Source organism: Schistocerca americana, chromosome 1 (assembly GCF_021461395.2).
Source record: "Schistocerca americana isolate TAMUIC-IGC-003095 chromosome 1, iqSchAmer2.1, whole genome shotgun sequence".
Classification (NCBI taxonomy): Eukaryota; Metazoa; Arthropoda; class Insecta; order Orthoptera; family Acrididae; genus Schistocerca; species Schistocerca americana.
In genome coordinates, this window is record NC_060119.1 from 890543312 (window position 1) to 890563967 (window position 20656).

At 42.6% G+C, this 20656-nt stretch overlaps 1 protein-coding gene across 1 annotated transcript in view; it reads left to right on the plus strand.

Annotated features, from left to right (window-relative positions):
* The first annotated feature begins 619 nt into the window (after positions 1 to 619).
* Positions 620 to 20656, plus strand: part of LOC124594941 — a 223996-nt gene continuing 203959 nt past the window's right edge. The window contains exons 1-2 of the mRNA XM_047133447.1: positions 620 to 709; positions 840 to 1128. Of these exons, the coding sequence (XP_046989403.1) occupies positions 620 to 709; positions 840 to 1128 (379 nt within the window). The remainder of the gene's footprint in view (positions 710 to 839; positions 1129 to 20656) is intronic.

Here is a 20656-nt window from a genome sequence, read left to right on the forward strand (position 1 = left end):
TTCTTTCAGTTTATCCAGGTCCCATCTCCTTAAATTCCCACCTTTTTGCAGTTTCTTCAGTTTTAACCAATAGATTGTGGTCAGAGTCCACATCTGCCCCTGGTAATGTCTTACAATTTAAAACTTGGTTCCTAAATCTCTGTCTTACCATTATATAATCTATCTGAAACCTTCTAGTATCTCCAGGAGCTGCAAATAATATAGCACCGCGCGGCTGTCCCCCGTCGGAGGTTCGAGTCCTCCCTCGGACATGTGTGTGTGTGTGTGTTGTTCTTAGCGCAAGTTAGTTTAAGTTAGATTACGTAGTGCGTAAGTTTAGGGACCGATTACTTCAGCAGTTTGGTCCCTTAGGAATTCACAAAAACATCTCATCCTTCTACCTCTCACTAAAAAGAAAATTTCAGTTCATTCCTCACTCCGTCTCTTACTCTTAAAGAGAACAAGAAAGTTTCAATTGATTTCTCATAACGTTCCCTACTCTTACTTAAGCTAACTTTAATTCTTTTCCACTTTAATTTCTTATTTACAATGTTCCGAGACATCCATTCATAACACATGCCAGACGTGACGCAGTACACCGATGGAAAGAAAGAAAAGTTACGTTGCGTCTGCTTACAAGATGTATTATTCCATGCCAGGCGGACAGTGGGAAGGAGGGAGCAGCTGCGTGCCCAGAGCCCACAGCGTAGCGAAGACTGGTGATGCTGAGGTTGGTTACCGTGTGAATTTCGCGGATCTGTCTCGGAATGCTGCCCCTTGCAAGTTGCAGGAAGTTGCCCTGATGGCGTTTAATGCTTCGTGGAACTAATAGGGCGCCGTGTTGTGGCGCGTGCCAACAGCTGACGTTCGAGAGCTTCACGCTGGGCCGCTTCGTGTCGTTCACGGCGGACGGCTGCCCGGACGGCGCGCTGCACATCTCCGAGTCGGAGCGGCCGCGCGGCGGCGGCGAGTGGTGCGGCGCGTCCTGGGGCTCCGCCGTCTACGTGAGCGAGACGCGCTCCGTGTCGCTGGTGCTGCGCGTGCTGCGGCTGGCGCGCGCCGGCCAGGGCTCGGGCGCCGCCGGACACGGCTTCGACTTCCGGCTCGCCTACAAGACGCTGCCCAGGGCCGCCGCCGTCGTGCGCTACGGCCCGCCGCACCCGCCGCCGCCGCTGCTGCTGCCGGGTAAGCTCTCACACTTAGCGGTGAAAACGCCGCGAGCGGAACTTCGTGCGAGAATTCGTCCAAAAGAGATTCACGACTTATTTGCTACACTACTGGCCATTAAAATTGCTACACCAAGAAAAAATGCAGATGATAACCGGGTATTCATTGGACAAACATATTATACTAGAACTGACATGTAATTACATTTTCACGCAATTTCGGTGCATAGATCCTGAGAAATCAATACCCAGAACAACCACCTCTGGACGTAATAACGACCTTGACACGCCTGGGCATTGAGTCAAACAGAGCTTGGATGGCGTATACAGGTACAGCTGGCCATGCAGTTTCAACACGATACCACAGTTCATCAAGAGTAGTGAATGGCTTATTGTGACGAGCCAGTTGCTCGGCCACCATTGACCAGACGTTTTCAGTTGGTAAGAGATCTACAGAATGCGCTGGCCAGGGCAGCAGACGAACATTTTCTGTCTCCAGAAAGGCCCGTACAGGACATGCAACATGCGGTCGTGCATAATCCTGATGAAATGTAGCGTTTCTCAGGGATAGAATGAAGGGTAGAGCCACGGGTCGTAACACATCTGAAATGTAGCGTCCACTGTTCAAAGTGCCGTCAATGCGAACAAGAGGTGACCGAGACGTATAACCAATGGCACCCCATACCATCATGCCGGGTGATACGCCAGTATGGCGATGACGAATACGCGCTTCCAGTGGGCGTTCACCGCGATGTCGCCAAACACAGATGCGACCATCGTGATGCTGTAAGCAGAACCTGGATTAATCCGAAAAAATGACGTTTTGCCATTTGTGCAGCCAGATTCGTCGTTGAGTACGCCATCGCAGGCGCTCCTGTCTGTGATGCAGCGTCAAGGGTAACCGCAAGCCATAGTCTCCGAGCTGATAGTCCATGCTGCTGCAAACGTCGTCGAACTGTTCGTGCAGATGGTTGTTGTCTTGCAAACGTCCCCATCTGTTGACTCAGGGATCCAGACGTGGCTGCACGATTCGTTACAACCATGCGGATAAGATGCCTGTCATCTCGACTGCTACTGATACGACGCCGTTGGGCTCCAGCACGCCGTTCCGTATTACCCTACTGAAGCCATCGATTCCATATTCTGCTAACAGTCGTTGGATCTCGACCAACGCGAGCAGCAATGTCGCGATACGATAAACCGCAATCGCGATACGATAAAATCCGACCTTTATCAAAGTCGGAAACGTGGTGGTACGCATTTCTCCTCCTTACACGAGGCATCACAACAACGTTTCACCAGGCAACGCCGGTCAACTGCTGTTTGTGTATGAGAATTTGGTTGGAAACTTTCCTCATGTCAGCATGTTGTAGGTGTCGCCACAGGCGCCAACCTTGTGTCAATGTTCTGAAATGCTAATCATTTGCATATCACAGCATCTTCTTCCTGTCGGTTAAATTTCGCGTCTGTAGCACGTCTTCTTCGTGGTGTAGCAATTTTAATGACCGGTAGTGTATTATTTCTTACACGTAATTATTGTGATATGGCAGCCAGTGTATGTGCATGGAGGGAATATAGCCCGCCACCTTTTGCTTTAGAGCGAACACGGTAAATGTCGCAACCCGATTTCCAAGGAACTTCACTCAGTGGAAGAGAGATCACAGTCAGCGAACACGTATCTCGGCTTATCCGTAGATACTCGACCGTTTCTGAGGAAACGACCGTGAAAGTTTTCGAGTTACTTCATGCGCCTTTTAGCGAGGCAAAGAAACTGGTGCAACTGCCTAATACCGTGTAGCTTCCCCAGGGACCACGTAGAAGTGCCTCAGCACGACGTGTCATGGACTTGACTAATGTCTGAAGTAGTGCGGGAGGGAACTGACACCATGAATCCTGCAGTGCTGTCCATAAATCCGTAGAGGACGATGGCGTGGAGATATCTTCTGAAAAGAACGTTGCAAGGCATCACAGGTATGCCCAATAATGTTCATGTCTGGGGAGTCTGGTAGCCAGCGGAAGTGTATAAACTCAGAAGAGTGGTCCTGGAGCCTCTCTGTAGCAATTCTGCATGTGGGGGTTGTCGCATTGTCCTTCTGGAATTGACCAAGTCCGTAGGAGCGCACAATGGATGCATGTGATCAGACAGGACGCTTGCATACGTGTCATCTGTCAGAGTCGTATCCAGGCGTATCGGGGGTCCCATATCACTCCAACTGCACACCCCGCACCATTACAGAGCCTCCACCAGCCAGAAAAGTCTCCACACCCGTACACGTCCATCTGCTCGATACAATTTGAAGCAAGACTCGTTCGACCAGGCAAAATGTTTCCAGTCATCAACAGCCCAATGTCGGTGTTGACGGGCCCAGGCGAGGCGTAAAGCTTTTTGTCGTACAGTTATCAAGGGTACACGAGTTGGCCTTCGGCTTTGGATGATGTTTCGTTGTATGGTTAATGGCTCCGCATTGAAATCTGCACCAGTTTGTCGTCGTTGGTCCTCTTCTTGCAGGATCTTTCTCCGGCCGCGGTGATGTCGGAGATTGATGTTTTACCGGATTCCTGATATTCACGGTACACTGCTGAAGTGGTCGTACGGTAAATCCCCAATTCATCACTACCTCTGAGATTCTGTGTCCCATCTCTCGTGCGTCGACTATAGCACCACGCTCAAACTCACTTAAATCTTGACAAACTACCAATATAGCAGCAGTAACCGATCCAACAACCGCGCGAGACACTTGCTGTCTTGTATAGGTGTAACCGACCGCATCGCCGTATTCTACCTGTTCCCATATCCGTGTATTTGAAAACGCATGCCTGTACCATTATCTCTGGCGCTTCAGAGTAATTCAACAGAAGCCGAGGCACAGTTCCTCCCCTCCCCATCCCCCTTGCCACCTTCCCGTGTTCAAAACCCCAATAATTGTTTTTATTTTTGTTTTCATTTATGTACCCGCGTCCACAGAAGATTACTACGTGAATGTTTCGAAAGTGTATTGAAATAATGTTGTCCTTATTCGTCTACTAATTCTATGTCTGGTGAATCAATTAAAATAAATAAAGAAATGAGAAAATTATTCGAAAACGTTTTCCATAAAATTCCTATGGTGTATCTGGATTCATAATAATCAATTGCAAACACGAATTTTCGGTAAAGATATCCGCTTTGTCCTGTTTTCAAGAAATTATCGCCAGTATATGAAATCATCATCAATGTCAACGACGTTTCCTTATCGAGTGAAATTCATATGAAGAAATATTACTGTAGCAAACCTGCCTGCGAACTCTGCCCATAGTGTTCGAAATATCTGTGTTTAGAAGGTCTCTACCATTGGTATCATCCAAGAGAATGCACCAGATCTTTTGAGGAATAAACATAAGATAAACTTTAAGAATTAATGTAATCATTGAGATAAGAATAAAGAAAGCACTCCGTCTTCAGACTACATGTAGCCCATCGGGACCATCCGACAGCCGTGTCATCCTCAGCTGAGAATGCAAATAGGAGGGAGGTGTGGTCACCACACAGCTCTCCCGGTCGTTATGATGGTGTTCTTTTACCAGAGTCGCTACTACTAGGTCGAGTAGCTCCTCAGTTGGGATCACGAGGCTGAGTGCACCCCGACAAATGGCAACAGCGTATGCTGGCCTGGATGGTCACTCATCCAAGTGCCGGCCACGACCGACAGCGCTTAACTTCGATAATCAGACAGGAACCGGTGTATCCACTGCAGCAAGGCTCTTGCCGTTGAGATGAGAATGATATACAAGAATTTAAAAACATTTTAACCCTGAAAATATCATACACACACATATATACTATACACTAAATGTCTCACACTTATTGTGAAATTGAGTTGTAATTTGGCAATTAATATAACGCCCTTGTATCCCCTAGGTTGATAGGAAACTTCTACGGACACGCCGCATGGATAATGGAAATAAAGAAACGCAATAATCGGATTTCGAATGAGGGGCGGAAAACTGAAAGGCCGCAACGTTAGCCACTGTGCCAGCATTTCGGCCGAAGTTATACGGAGCTAAAAGCCACATGAGGCACCACAATTTTTTCACAATCAGATACCGTATCTGTGGATAAGCCGAAACGCTTCTTTGAACCCTCTGTTAGTAAGCGAAGTTTCTGGGAAACTGAGTTGTGGCACCACCCGTAAATCTTCTCGTAAGTGTATTCATCCTCACCGTTCATTTTTATTACTTACCGTAATGGTATCGAAAATTGGACATTGTTATCATCAAGGTCGTACGTAACGAACACCAAAGGCAAACACAGCCAATACCTTCATTGCACCATAGCGATGGCAGTCTTACCGACGACAGCGCCACTAAACCGGAGTTAGTAGATACTGTTTTCCGACGTTCCTTCACCAAAGAAGAGCAAGTAACTATTCCAAACTCAAGAACAGCAGTCACCATTGGCGACATAGAAATATATGTCCTCGGTGTAGCGAAGCAACTGAAGTCGCTTAATAACTATGTTCCTTTCTGATTAAGCTCATATAACAGCTCCATTCTTAGTAATTGTATACAACCGCTCTCTCGACAAAATATCCGAAGAGAAATTGTTACAAATATGGAATACCATTTTGTTTTTCGTTTACAAATTTCCCATTTTATCACATTAAAAAAACAAAATATATGTAGCACATACTTTGGGATACATTTTAATGCTTCCTATATTTTCGAATACATACTACGTTAGGAACATTTCTAAATTAGGCTTAACACAAAGTTTGACATTTTTGGCGCTTCAGATTATGGGGATATGTGCAATTTAACTCTAGGATAATACTAGTCAAAATTGGAACCAAACCAAAGAACACGGTAATAGTACAAGTCTATATGCCGACATCGGCAGAAGAAGACGATGTAATAGAAACAGTGTATGAAGACATCAACAAAGTTATAAATTATGTTAAAGGTGAAGAGAACTTAATTATAATGGGAGATTGGAATGCTAGTGTTGGAGAAGAGAAAGTTGACGGAATTGTAGGGAAATATGGTCTAGGAGATAGAAACGAAAGAGGAAGCCGGCTAATTGAATTTTGTGCCAAAAACAAGTTGGTCATAGCGAACTCCCTTTTCAACCACCATAAAAGAAGAAGGTACACGTGGAAAGCCCCAGGAGATACTAGAAGACACCAAATCGACTATATATTAGTAAAATCGCGTTTTAAAAACCAAATCAAGGATTGCAGAAGCTACCCGTCTGCGGATATTAATAGTGATCACAACCTTGTAATGATGAAATGCTTACTCAAACTCAAGCGATTAGAGAGAAAAACGAACAAAGTATGGAACAGAGATAACCTAAAGTCTGAAGAACTAGTGATCCCTTATGCACGGAAAACTGATGAGATGGCATCAAACATTATTCCCGGGAGTACTAACGAGGAGTGGAAACAAATCAAAGAAGGCATACATAAAGCAGCAGAAGAATTTATTGGGAAAGCCAAACCTGTAAACAGGAAAGAGTGGATAACACCTGAAATAATTTGTCTAATGGAAGAAAGAAGACTATACAAAAATGCCTCTGACGAGCAAAGCGAAAACAAATATAGAAAGCTTAGAAACCAAATAAACAGAGAATCTAGGAAAGCAAAAGAAAATTACCTCAACAGCATTTGTAAAGAGGTGGAGGAAAACATGGTTAAAGGAAAAACTGACTTGGCCTACAGAACAATAAAACAAAACTTTGCTAAACGGAAAGTAAAATCTTCAGGAACTATAAAGAACAAAGAGGGCAAGGTACTATTTGGATATGACACGCTGAAGAGATGGCAAGAATACATTGAAGAGCTATATCAAGGAGACCCTCTAACAGATAATATGATAGAATTAAGCGAAGAAGTAGAGAAAGAAGAACTAGGGGACACAATTCTGAAAGATGAATTTGAAAAAGCACTAAAAGAACTACCAGATAAGAAAGCGGCAGGTGTTGATGATATACCTTCTGAACTAATTAAGAAATCAGGAGACAAAATGAAAGCTACATTACTGCAACTCATACAGAAAATATACAAAACAGGTGAAGTTCCTGAAGACTATCAGAAATGCATCATATTCCCCATACCTAAGAAAGCATCTACTATGGACTGTGAAAACCATCGAACACTCAGTCTTCTTTCACACGCATCAAAAATTCTAATAAGAATAATTTTGAAAAGAGTTGAAAACCAATTGAATAGCACTCTAAGTGAAGACCAATTCGGTTTTAGAAGCGGTGTAGGGACGAGGGAAGCAATCTTATCTTTAAGACTAATAATTGAGAAACAAATTTCCAAAAACAAACAAGTATTTATAGCCTTCGTAGACCTCGAAAAGGCATTTGACAATGTTGTATGGCCAGAAATGTTTAGAATTCTGAAGAAGGCTGGTCTGAAATATAATGATAGAAGGATAATCTTTAAAATATACCAAAATGAAACAGCCTTAGTTAAGAAGGAAAACAAAGAAGAAACAGCAAGAATAAGGAAAGGAGTGAGACAGGGATGCCCACTATCTCCAGTAATTTTCAACGCATATATCCAAGAAGCAATAGACAAAATAAGAGAGAATATTGAAGTAGGAATAAAACTTAACGGAATGAAAATAGATATGTTGCGATATGCAGATGATATCGCCATAATTACAGAAAGGAAAGAAGATTTAGAAGCCGCACTCAATGAAATGGAAAACACCTTAAAAGAACAGTATGGAATGAAAATAAATAAGAAAAAGACTAAAGTGATGGTGAGTGGCGCCCTGAACTACAATGAACCCATACGAATAACAATAAAGGGAGAGAAACTAGGGCAGGTTACAGAATTTAACTACTTAGGTAGCAAAATAACAGCAGATGGAAGGAGCAAAAGTGACATTAAAAACAGAATACAACTTGCCAAAATAGCATTCAATGGAAAAAGAAACTTACTGACGAGTAGAAATGTTAGTTTAGACGTAAGAAAGAGAGTCATGAAAACCTATGTGTGGAGTACAGCCCTTTACGGATGTGAAACTTGGACTAGTGGAAAAGAAGAAAAGAGAAGATTAGAGGCATTCGAAATGTGGTGCTACCGGAGAATGGAAAAAATCAGCTGGCGAGACAAGGCTACAAACGAAGATGTCCTCAGAAGAGTGAAAGAAAACAGATCTCTTTGGCGAAATATACAGAAAAGAAGAATAACCTTCATAGGTCACATTTTACGGCATAACAATTTCATTAAGAGAATATTAGAAGGAATCATTGAAGGAAGAACTCGCCGAGGACGACCTAGATTAAGCTACATTCAACAAGTAATAAATGACATCGGGTGCCAGACCTATGCAGATATGAAGAAGAAAGTTGACAAAAGAACGGAATGGCGTGCTGCTGCCAACCAACCTGTGGATTGATAACCGAAGAAGAAGATTATGGGGCAAAAGTATGGAATACTCCATTCGTTTCAAGTCTGTCAAAATTAAAACAAATAATCGAAAATCTAATAATTCATTGTCGAAGAAAACTTTTTTTTTTTTGTCATCAGCTTACTGACTGGTTTGATGCGGCCCGCCACGAATTCCTTTCCTGTGCTAACCTCTTCATCTCAGAGTAGCACTTGCAACCTACGTCCTCAATTATTTGCTTGACGTATTTCAATCTCTGTCTTCCTCTACAGTTTTTGCCCTCTACAGCTCCCTCTAGTACCATCGAAGTCATTCCCTCGTGTCTTAGCAGATGTCCTATCATCCTGTCCCTTCTCCTTATCAGTGTTCCTCTCCGATTCTGCGTAGAACCTCCTCATTCCTTACCTTATCAGTCCACCTAACTTTCAACATTCGTCTATAGCACCACATCTCAAATGCTTCGATTCTCTTCTGTTCCGGTTTTCCCACAGTCCATGTTTCACTACCATGCAATACTGTACCCCAGACGTACATCCTCAGAAATTTCTTCCTCAAATTAAGGCCGGTATTTGATATTAGTAGACTTCTCTTGGCCATAAATGCCTTTTTTGCCATAGCGAGTCTGCTTTTGATGTCCTCCTTGCTCCGTCCGTCATTGGTTATTTTACTGCCTAGGTAGCAGAATTCCTTAACTTCATTGACTTCGTGACCATCAATCCTGATGTTAAGTTTCTCGCTGTTCTCATTTCTACTACTTCTCATTACCTTCGTCTTTCTCCGATTTACTCTCAAACCATACTGTGTACTCATTAGACTGTTCATTCGGTTCAGCAGATCATTTAATTCTTCTTCACTTTCACTCAGGATAGCAATGTCATCAGCTAATCGTATCATTGATATCCTTTCACCTTGTATTTTAATTCCACTCCTGAACCTAAGAAAACATTATGAAACACAATAACACAATAGAAAAGCACGCGAAATATACCATCTTAGTTACTGAATTCCTTATCCTAAGTAATTTCACTTGCAGAAGTCACACACATATCGTCCTTTACCGTAACGTGCACATTCGGTATTCGATTACATTTCGCACATTAGACACATTACCCATTGTTTCCCTGTCTCGTTCTGCGAAAATTTACCTGATCAAAAGAGACAATTGCTGTTTCCATTAGTGGGGACCCTATTGTCCGGAATGCTACTAAGTGTGGACGAATCTTCTCTCACGCTAAAATCATCATCCTAAAAAACAGATGATTCTTGTTTCCTAGGCTTTGGTGGCCTGTGCTTCTTTGTCTCTGGTTTATTTGTTGCTGTCGTCGATACTTCAAGAAATCCCTTGTATGGAGACAAGGTTAGGCCTACTGAAGGACATGATTTTTTTTCCCTTCATTGCTGGACTCCTCTTCATTTGTGCAGTGGGTGAGATTTGTCAAGGTGTAATTTCAGATGTTCCTCCCTCTACTTCAACATCAGCTTTTCCACTTTTAGAAGCCATAGCTCCTGCAGATGGTTCATTGACTTTATCATTAGGTAAATCCTTAATTATTCCTTCATTGTTGGCAATGAAATCAGCATCCGTGAAAATGTGGGGGTTTAACGGGTATATTCCTGTCATTGTAACCAATTGACTGCTATATCTCCCCTGTCTGACACTTGAGGTAGACTTTTCCATTCAGTTCACCATTATACACGTTTGGTACTGGACCTGCATTTTCTCTCTTCCATCCACGTACCAGCTCAGAATAACAGACTGTCAAAGGACTGACGAAAGTTCCATCCAGCGGTTGCATCTTGTGGGAGCCATGAGGAGGCAGACACAAGGTGCTGACATGGTTTCGAGTGCGAGATTTATAACATCCACATCTCTAACATTTTAATTACTATTTGCAAACTCACCCCACTGCTTTCGAGCTCGTGAAGTCATTTCTGAAGCAATTCCTGTAAGTAAAACAGGTTGTGAAAGTGTGGTACAAATATGGAATACTAGGATACAAATTGGACACAGCCATAAAAAATTAAATTTAAATAGGCAATAAGCACGCCATTTTGCGGCGTGTAACATCACTGTCATGAATTTCTATCCCAGGATCTATTTCTTTTTGGTTTATTTGCACCAATTCCTCCACTGTTTTCTTCATAGAAACTTTGGCAGTATCGCACACACCATCAGACATTTCTTTATTTATTTTTTCAAACCTTGCACAAGGTGGAGGTATGTTAGAAAACCACACAATAAATTACCTCCTTCCCTGCCCTGTTCAAGGCATCTCAGAGCATATACTAACCTACCAGTGTCAGTGTTTTTGGAGGAGGAAAATGAAAATTCATAGCTACACGAATTACAAATTAATTTAAAATCACAAGCTATTCCCACTCTTCTTTCTTCAGTAACAATCTTGCATTCCGCATTTTTACAACTAACACATAAACATGAAAACTTTATAGACTGGCAGAGAAGCTTTAAATCAATAAGCACAAATCCAGTGGAATCCTTATCAACATCATTCACGCACCTGTACAATTCTTCTGTCCCAAATTTTGATGCTGAAGCTGAGGGCTTATGTTCTTCATTTCGAGCTGCTTCCTCTTTTTTGTTGGTAAATATATTTCCATGAAACCTCCGTTTCCTAAACACAGTTATTCCATCAACCATTATGCATAAATCTTGACTTCCACGTAAAGGTTTGCGAATTCAGCCTTCCATCTACTAATATGTGTTATTATTGTCAAAACGTAATTAAACCACATGCAAGAAATTTTTCAGGCAAAGATATAGATGTCGTCCAGAGATATAGATGTCAGCCAAAGATATCGAAAGACAATAGCCTTCACACTGACAAAAATTCCTCTGAAGCAAGCAGTTTCCCAAATGTCGGGAAGGATGGGAGTAGCCGCCAGTGTCGCGTTAATCAGTTTAACAGTTTAAAGGTGTTTCTAAAGCTGCTATCACGATAAAATTCACACACACCATAGATTGAACTGTGTTGATCAAGAAAACTATTTTTGAAAAATCGACTTTTTGGACCAAAATCCATTACATTCCACCTTAAGCAAATTTGACCTGGTTGATGATTAAGGAGTGCATCAGTGCACCTTCTATAGTAGATGTGTTCTTCAGGAAGATGCGAGACTCCTACCTGCGCTACTGTTGGCAGTAACCTGCAGCGTCACTGTAATGACTATTTAGGTGCGAAGATGGGAGGTGGGTGGGGAGATGTGCATAGAGTTTCAAATGGCTCTGAGCACTATGGGACTCAACTGCTGAGGTCATTAGTCCCCTAGAACTTAGAACTAGTTAAACCTAACTAACCTAAGGACATCACAAACATCCATGCCCGAGACAGGATTCGAACCTGCGACCGTAGCGGTCCTGCGGTTCCAGACTGCAGCGCCTTTAACCGCACGGCCACTTCGGCCGGCGCATAGAGTTTGTGCGCAACATCACATTCGACTGCAAACATCATTTTGTTGCCTAATGCTGGTTTTACATTATCAACTGTACAGGGTGTGACGGTATAACTGCACAAATTTTTATGTGTAGTACTTTAATATGTACAAATATCAGAGTGTTGGTTTTTTTTTTCTTTGTGTGGCACAATCTTCCTACAAACAAGTCACAAATTGTACGACCTAACGTTTTCCGCACGGTCGTAACTGTACTACTAAATGGACTACGCCTGTCAGCATAGATTAAGCTTTTTGCGTGTTCACATCCACACTTCAACACCTGACCTACTGCCCAGGGAAAAATAAGCATTAACGGCTTTCTCACACCACATGTACTTGGAGCTACTAACCAACGGGGAAAACATACGACTTGTAATGGCTTTAATTATTAGTCTGCGAATGATGTAAATACTGATGCAATGTTGTTCAGTACTCTGCCCTCAGTCACCAACAGAAATAACTGTAGTTACACCCGTTACACTCCGTATTTAGTAGTGCAGTTTGAATTTCGATTAGAACTTGTATTGTGCCATTATATATCTGTATGTACATATAAATTCGCAGTTGGATGAATTACGCCAAGGTAGGTGAACGTACAGAGCAGGAGACTCGTACAGACCCAATACCAAGGTGCTGCTGCTTTACAGATTCTACCAGTTTCCTAACAAGTCTCCTCCTGCAGGTAGCATTTCCTTTTTCCTGTTGCTGCGACGTAACTTTCCTAAGAGAGAAACGAGTCGTTTTTTCCATTGTTAGTATAGGAAAGAGGTTGGACTCCTGACCTTCTGACATTTCGTTTCTTTCAGCGTGACTCATATGAAAGCCAAACGGACGTGTCTGTCGATGCTTGCTGCCTGCAGCCTGTTCCTTGCATTTACAGAAACAGAGCTGAGCACAGTAGTAGTGCACTTCATGGAGCTCCAAGAATACTCCTCTCCTGCCTGGTAGTGAGGGGACTCCCTCACGATAGGCCTGTTTAATTTCCGCTGACGGCGTTGTCAGTCTGTGGGTTCTTGCACTGTTCGTGGGTCAGTCACGACGACATCTTAGTACTGCTCACTTCTGTTGTAGAGTGAATTATGTCTGCGTCCCATAACAGGGCGTACAACTGCAGGAAGCATGTAAACAACAGAAAATGTAAAAGAATATTGGTGTTTAACGTCCCGACGATGACGAAGTCATCTGAGATGGAGCGAAAGTTCGGATGCAGATAAAGAAATCAGCCGTGTCGTTCCAAACGAAAAATCTTGTCATTTTCCTTAAGCGATGTAAAGAAACTCGCTAAACCTATATCTGGGTAACTGGGCGGGGTTTAGAACCACCATCTTCGCGAATACGCGTCCAGTGCCTTAACAACGAGCATCGCTCGGTGAAAGAGTCCAACAGTGTTATAACATATTGCTGGTACTGATGGTAGCAGAGTGCCTTTAATATTCTTCTGTTAGATAGAGATATTAGGAAAATTAAAAAAAAAGTAGGCATGGCTCCATAATATTTGGCACACCACACTTTTCTCTGCTCCGAACGAAAAGTATGAATTAACCCTTTGTTGCCTGACGGTACTTAAAAGTACCAGTAAGTTTTGACTTTCATTATTTTCTCCTGGTGCAGTTTCGTGATCTGAGAGCCTGTCGGTACGTAACAGTAACTCTGCTCTACTGTTTCATAGATGTTATTGTGCAATACATAGACCTCTCTGGCGGTCAGAGCTTGAAATTGTTTTTCGCGCGCTGCTGTGAAAGCAGAAGATTGTATGTGCTTGTTTCCATGGTGTTGCCTGAATTTGTGCGCAATTTATTGAAACTTCCGTTGAGTTTTCCATTGTACGTACTTACCTTCTTTGTTTTTTTATAATAGTTTGAAGAATTACGTTACATGTGAATGAGATAAAGTGGAAAATATAAGGCGGACTTATTAGTACCGTCAGGTTGTGTCAACACTTTATTGTAGCAACAATGCATTACCTCTCACTAGTTGTTCTGTCCACCTTTTCTCACACAGAAATCGGTAAATACATTTGCCTTTGGAACAATTAGAACAAACAGGAAAGGTTTGCCAGGGAATTTACCTAAAGAAAAATCTCTAAATCAAATCACAGAGAGGCATCTTTAGACCTAACCGTATTTCAATGGAAGGAAAATAAAGTAGTGCATTTTGCGTCAAACTTCCATGGCACTGAACAGAGCGTAGTGACAAAAAATCAGAAAGATGGAACTAAGATGACTATACCATGTCCAGTTATTGTATGTGATTACAATAAAAACATGGGTGGTGTGGATCATGCAGACAGATTACGTTCAACTTATGGTTTTGACAAGCGATGAAAGAAATGGTGGCACCGTCTCTTCTGTGGAGCAATAGAAATTGCTTTTGTCAATGCTTACGTCATTTTCAGTGATCTACATGGGGCACTGCCACTGCTGAAATTCAGGCGTGCTGTGGTACTAGGGCTAATGAACGAACAGCAAGTGCCAAATCTCAAAAAGAGAAACTCTGGTAAAGATGAAATAACTCTCCCAAAGAGAACGAAGGATAACTTTTCTGTTCCGAAGGATGTACGTCTTGGCAACCGAGGAAACCATTTTGTAGTGTTCAGTTGTAAAAGAGGACGATGCGAAATGTGTGCGAAAAATAAAATTCAGTCGAGACCACATTCACAATGTAGTACATGTAAAGTGTATTTGTGCTGCAATGAAAAAAAGAACTGTTTCCTACAATTTCATGAGGTATCACTAAATATGTGATATGTATACACTGTCAAAAATGTATAGCTAAGTTACTATGCATTGTGAAGTTGCTCCAGAATAAATTTATGCGAAATTTAAAAAAAAAATCAGAAATATCATATTTCTGTTAATTAATTTACTAATGTAAAAATATTTAATATTTATGTGGAATAAAATACAAGTTATAAAAATTGGAGCATTTTTCTGCGCATGTTGTGATTCTGTCCATGGAGTCTGACGGTACTTCTGAGTACCAGGAGAGAAAAAAGTTGTGCAAAATAAAATAAAATTTTACAAAAAATCCTACCGTCATTTGAGGCCACAATAGCATAAATTCTGCAAAGAAAATGTTAAAAAGCAAATTTTTTCTTATGTCGGGAAACAAAGGGTTAATGTAGAGAAAGATACGGTCACAGTACATCTCAGATTGTTCTTTCCGGCCAGTACCAGGCCGAACTTGAGCAGGACGTAATAAATCCCAGCTGAGAATGTTTGGGAAGAAATTTATGGTTTCGACATTTGTACCTATCTCTTCGTTTTGTCGTTATGTCCAATATAATGTATATTTACGGAATGCAGCAGAAACCAAAAGACAAACACAAGGGCCACGATGCACACGCAATGTGCATCTCTATATTTTGCATCAACTACTGTCATCAAGAGCTTTGCTTCGGTCGAAGAGTTTCTTCAGATGCTCCTTACTGTTTAATAAGCACTTACTCTGAATGACAGTGTCTCCTCACAAGGTCGCTGGCTGTCCATGCACCTACTAAGTACCAATGTTCTGGTTAAGTGGCAACCAGCAGCCATTGAGTGATTGAAACAATGCATTTTTAGCCATCAGGAGTCTGACCTGTGTGTGTCTGTAGATGGGACCCGGATGCAAAGGGGTCACACATCTCTGTATGGAGTTGAATCTGTTATTGGTATTGACTCAGGTAAAGGTTTAGGTGTAGAAATTATGTCTAAATACTGCCACCAGTGTGTAACAAGGAAAATGTCCAAAAATGAAGACAGTGAGAAACTGTGACAAGAAAATCATGCAGTAGCATGCTCTAAAAATTATAGTGGCTCAAGTAGGGGCATGGAGGCTGCTGCAGTTGTGAGGATGTTCTCCAGATCTGAGGACCAGTATGGTGTTAGATACACACTATGTGATCAAAAATATCCGGACACCCCCAAAAACATACGTTTTTCATATTAAAGTGCATTGGGCTGTCACCCGCTGCCAGGTACTCCATATCAGTAGTCATTAGACATCGTGAGAGAGCAGAACGGGGCGCTCTACGGAACTCATGGACTTCGAACGTGGTCAGGTCACTGGGTGTCACTTGTGAAATACGTGTGTACCCGAGAATTCCACACTCCTAACTCCTAAACATCCATAGGTCCACTGTTACCGATGTGATAGTAAAGTGGAAACATGAATGGAGACGTACAACACTAAAGCGTACAGGCCGACCTCGTCTGTTGACTGACAGAGAGGGTCGTAATGTGTAATAGGCAGACATCTATCCAGACCATCACACAGGAAATCCAAACTGCATCAGAATCCATTGCAAGTACTATGACAGTTGGGCGGGAGGTGAGAAAACTTGGATTTCATGGTCGAGCAGCTGCTCATAAGTCACACAACACGCCGGCAAATGCCAACGCGCCTCGCTTGGTTCAAAAAAATGGCTCTGAGCACTATGGGACTTAACATCTGAGGGCACCAGTCCCCTAGAACTTAGAACTACTTAAACCTAACTAACCTAGGACGTCACACACATCCATGCCCGAGGCAGGATTCGAACCTGCGACCGTAGCGATCGCGCGGTTCCAGACTGAAGCGCCTATAACCGCTCGGCCACACCGGCCGGCGCCTCGCTTGGTGTAAGAAGCGTAAACACTGGACGATTGAACAGCGGAAAAACGTTATATGGAGTGACGAATCATGGTACACAACGTGGCCATCCGAAGGCAGGGTGTGGGTATGGCGAATGCCCGGTAAACGTCATCTGCAAGCGTGTGAGTGCCAACAGTAAAATTCGAAGGCGGTGGTGTTATGGTGTGGGTGTGTTTTTCGTGGAGGGGGCTTGCACCCTTGTTGTTTTGAGTGGCACTATCACAGCACAGGCCTATTGATGTTTTAAGCGCTTTCTTGCTTCCCACTGTTCAAGAGCAATTCGGTGATGGCGATTGCATCCTTCAACACGATCGAGCACCTGTTCATAATGCACGGCCTGTGGCACAGCGGTTACACGACAATAACATCCCTGTAGTGGACTAGTCTGCACAAAGTCCTGACCTGAAGCCTATAGAACACCTTGGGGTGTTTTAGAGCGCCGACTTCATGCCAGGCCTCACCGACCGACATCGATACCTCTCCTCAGTGCAGCACTCCGTGAAGAACGGGCTGCCATTTCCCAAAAAACCTTCCAGCACTTGACTGAACGTATGCTGGCGAGAGTGGAAGCTGTCATCAACGCTAAGGATGGGTTAACACCAAATTGAATTCCAGCATTACCGACGGAGGGCCCCACGAACTTGTAAGTCATTTTCAGCCAGGTGTCCGGATACTTTTGATCACATTGTATACTAAATACCTTGGTGATATGTAACAGATAAAAATCTGTACAATACAACAATACAAAAGTTCGAATGTGTTGGCAGCATCCTAAATAGGTGTGGTGGTAGGCTTCGTCGCTTGCTGAAAGAGAGTAAAGGTGAAGCACTTGAGGATGTGAAACCACTAGGAGGAAAAGACAGACTTACTCTGAAAGAAATTTATTCTCTTCAGTTATTTTATGGGAGAGCTATCATGAAAAACACACATAATTTAGAGGCAATGAGGCGTACTGTGTGGGCAATTTTTTTCTACGAACTATCCACTGACAAAACACCAATGCACAATCTGTGTCCGAAAGACGATTGGTGTTAGTTCAACAACAGAAATGAGACGTATTCGCATAAACATTCATTACCAGAACCTGTTATGAATACAATTAAGTCAACATTCAGGTTTCTTTCAAACTTATTTATTGAGGAACTATCTTCACGGAAAGACACAAAACGCAAATGAAAGCCTTCGTAATTTAATTTGTATTAGGTGCTCAAAAAAGACATTCTGTGGACTTGAAGTACTCGAAATAGGTGCCTATGATGCATTTTTATGTTACAATAACGGAAATAACGGCAGAAATGAAGTACTGAAGAGAGTTGGTATAGATCCTGATGTGTTTACAACAAGAGAATTTTACACCATCGACGAGAGCAGGGTCAAGAAAGCCAGCAGATCAGTGTCTTACCTGCAAATACAGGCCAGGCAGATTCGAAGAGGAGAAAAGAAAAAACCTGGAGGATAGGAGTAACAGTATGGAGGATTCTAAAATTGAGGTAACCTTATTACATGTAGAAGTAAGAGAAGAAACTCTTTGAACCTCATTTTCTCTGTTTTACATTTTTTACGTTATTAGAAGACTTTTCTCAAAAGGTATATGAGCTAATGCTATGAAACTGTTAGGAACTGTTCGCAACGTGTTGCTATCTCCCTGGAAATGAAAATTAGGAGATCCTGCAATTACATTCTGATTTTTAGATGTACAAAAATAGTTAATTTTATAAGTACAACATTAAAAACACTATTAATGTTACAGTTTGTACCATAAATTAATAACTGTAGTTCAGTGGTCTTACAACCTTCTCAGGAAACTACAATAAAATTTTCAGATTAATTGCATGATTAGAATTTCAGTTATGGCTTTTATAAAGAAGACAATAAGAAAAATTAAAAATTCACCTTTCTGGCAAAATATCAATCCTGCACATTTCATTATATTTTTTCCGTTAAAACAGAGCTCTTTTGCTTTACATATGCAAAATTTTAGATTTTTACATTAATAAATATGGCTGTAACGATTTTTTAAATAAATGTATACATTTTCCGTTACATAGTCCCTAGAAACTCCTTAATCAACAAACAGATTAAGTTTGCTTAAACAGCATCTTAGCGCTAATGTGAAAGGATGTGCCCATATTCACTACTGGCCATTAAAATTAATGCACCACGAAGATGACGAGCTACAGACGCGAAATTTAACCGACAGGAAGAAGATGCTGTGATATGCAAATGATTAGCTTTTCAGAGCATTCACACAAGGTTGGCACCGGTGGCGACACCTACAACGTGCTGACATGAGGAACGTTTCCAACCGATTTCTCATACACAAACAGCAGTTGACCGGCGTTGCCTGGTGGAACGTTGTGATGCCTCGTGTATGGAGGAGAAATGCGTACCGTCACGTTTCCGACTTTGATAAAGGTGGGATCGTAGCCTATCGTGATTGCTGTTTATCGTATCGCGACATTGCTGCTCTCGTTGGTCGAGATCCAACGACTGTTAGCAGAATATGGATCGGTGGGTTCAGGAGGGTAATACGGAACGCCGTGCTGGATCCCAACGGCTTCATACCACTAGCAGTCGAGATGACAGGCATCTCATGCGCATGGCTGTAACGGATCGTGCAGCCACCTCTCGATCCCTGAGTCAACAGATGGGGACGTTTGCAAGACAACAACCATCTGCACGAACAGTTCGACGACGTTTGCAGCAGCATGAACTATCAGCTCGGAGACCATGGCTGCGGTTACTCTTGACGCTGCATCACAGACAGGAGCGCCTGCGATGGTGTACTCAACGACGAACCTGGGTGCACGAATGGCAAAACGTCATATTTTCGGATGAATCCAGTTTCTGTTTACAGAATAATGATGGTCGCATCCGTGTTTGGCTACATCGCAGTGAACGCACATTGGAAGCGTGTATCAGTCATCGCCATACTGGCGTATCACCCGGAGTGTTGGTATGGGGTGCCATTGGTTACACGTCTCGGTCTCCTCTTGTTCGCATTGACGGCACTTTGAACAGTGGACGTTACATTTCAGATGTGTTACGACCAGAGGCTCAACCTTTCATTCGATCCCTGCGAAACCCTACATCTCAGCAGGATAATTCACGACCACATGTTGTATGTCCTGTACGAGCCTTTCTGGATACAGAAAATGTATGACTGCTGCCCTGGCCAGCACATTTTCCAGATCTCTCACCAGTTGAAAACGTCTGGTCAATGGTAGCCGAAAAACTGCTTGTTACAATACGCCAGTCACTATTCTTGATGAACTGTGGTATAGTGTAGAAGCTGCATGGGCATCTGTACCTGTACACGCCATCCAAGCTCTGTTCGACTCAATGCCCAGGCGTATCAAGGCCGTTATTACGGTCAGAGGTGGTTGTTCTGGGTACTGTTTTCTCAGGATCTATGCACCCAAATTGCGTGAAAATGCAATCACATGTCAGTTCTAGTATAATATATTTGTCCAATTAATACCCGGTTATCATCTGCATTTCTTCTTGGTGTAGCAATTTTAATGGCCAGTAGTGTAAATCAGGCGATAACATACACCCTGGTGCCACTAATCCGTTCACTGTGCGCTAGACAAAAGCTCCATGGTGTAAAAGTGACTTTAATGTCAGATACTAGGAAATACTTGTTTCTTCATTGTGACTGCTATTATTGTGCTTCTCTCTAATACTAGATAAAAAATTCATGAGCACTTAGAGGCAACTGATGTGCGGAGACTGGACGCTACTATTGTCACTGCGAATGGAGAAGTCTGATGGTATGACACTACTACAGAACGTCGGGCTCCGGCATGAGCGTCGAGGAACTAATGGGGAAGACGCGATGTGACAGCGCATTAGATCGTGGTCAGTTCGTGGCTGCCTGACGCGGAGACAAACCTCGGAGGTCCTGCAGTTACTACACTTTTCACATACCACTGAGTCATTACCATTTCCAGGATCAATGTATACAGCCTACAGCATGTTGATAATACGAACCAGCATCAACTACTGCGGATAGACAGGACAAAATGCAACGAAGCAACCACCGATTCAGTACTGGACGA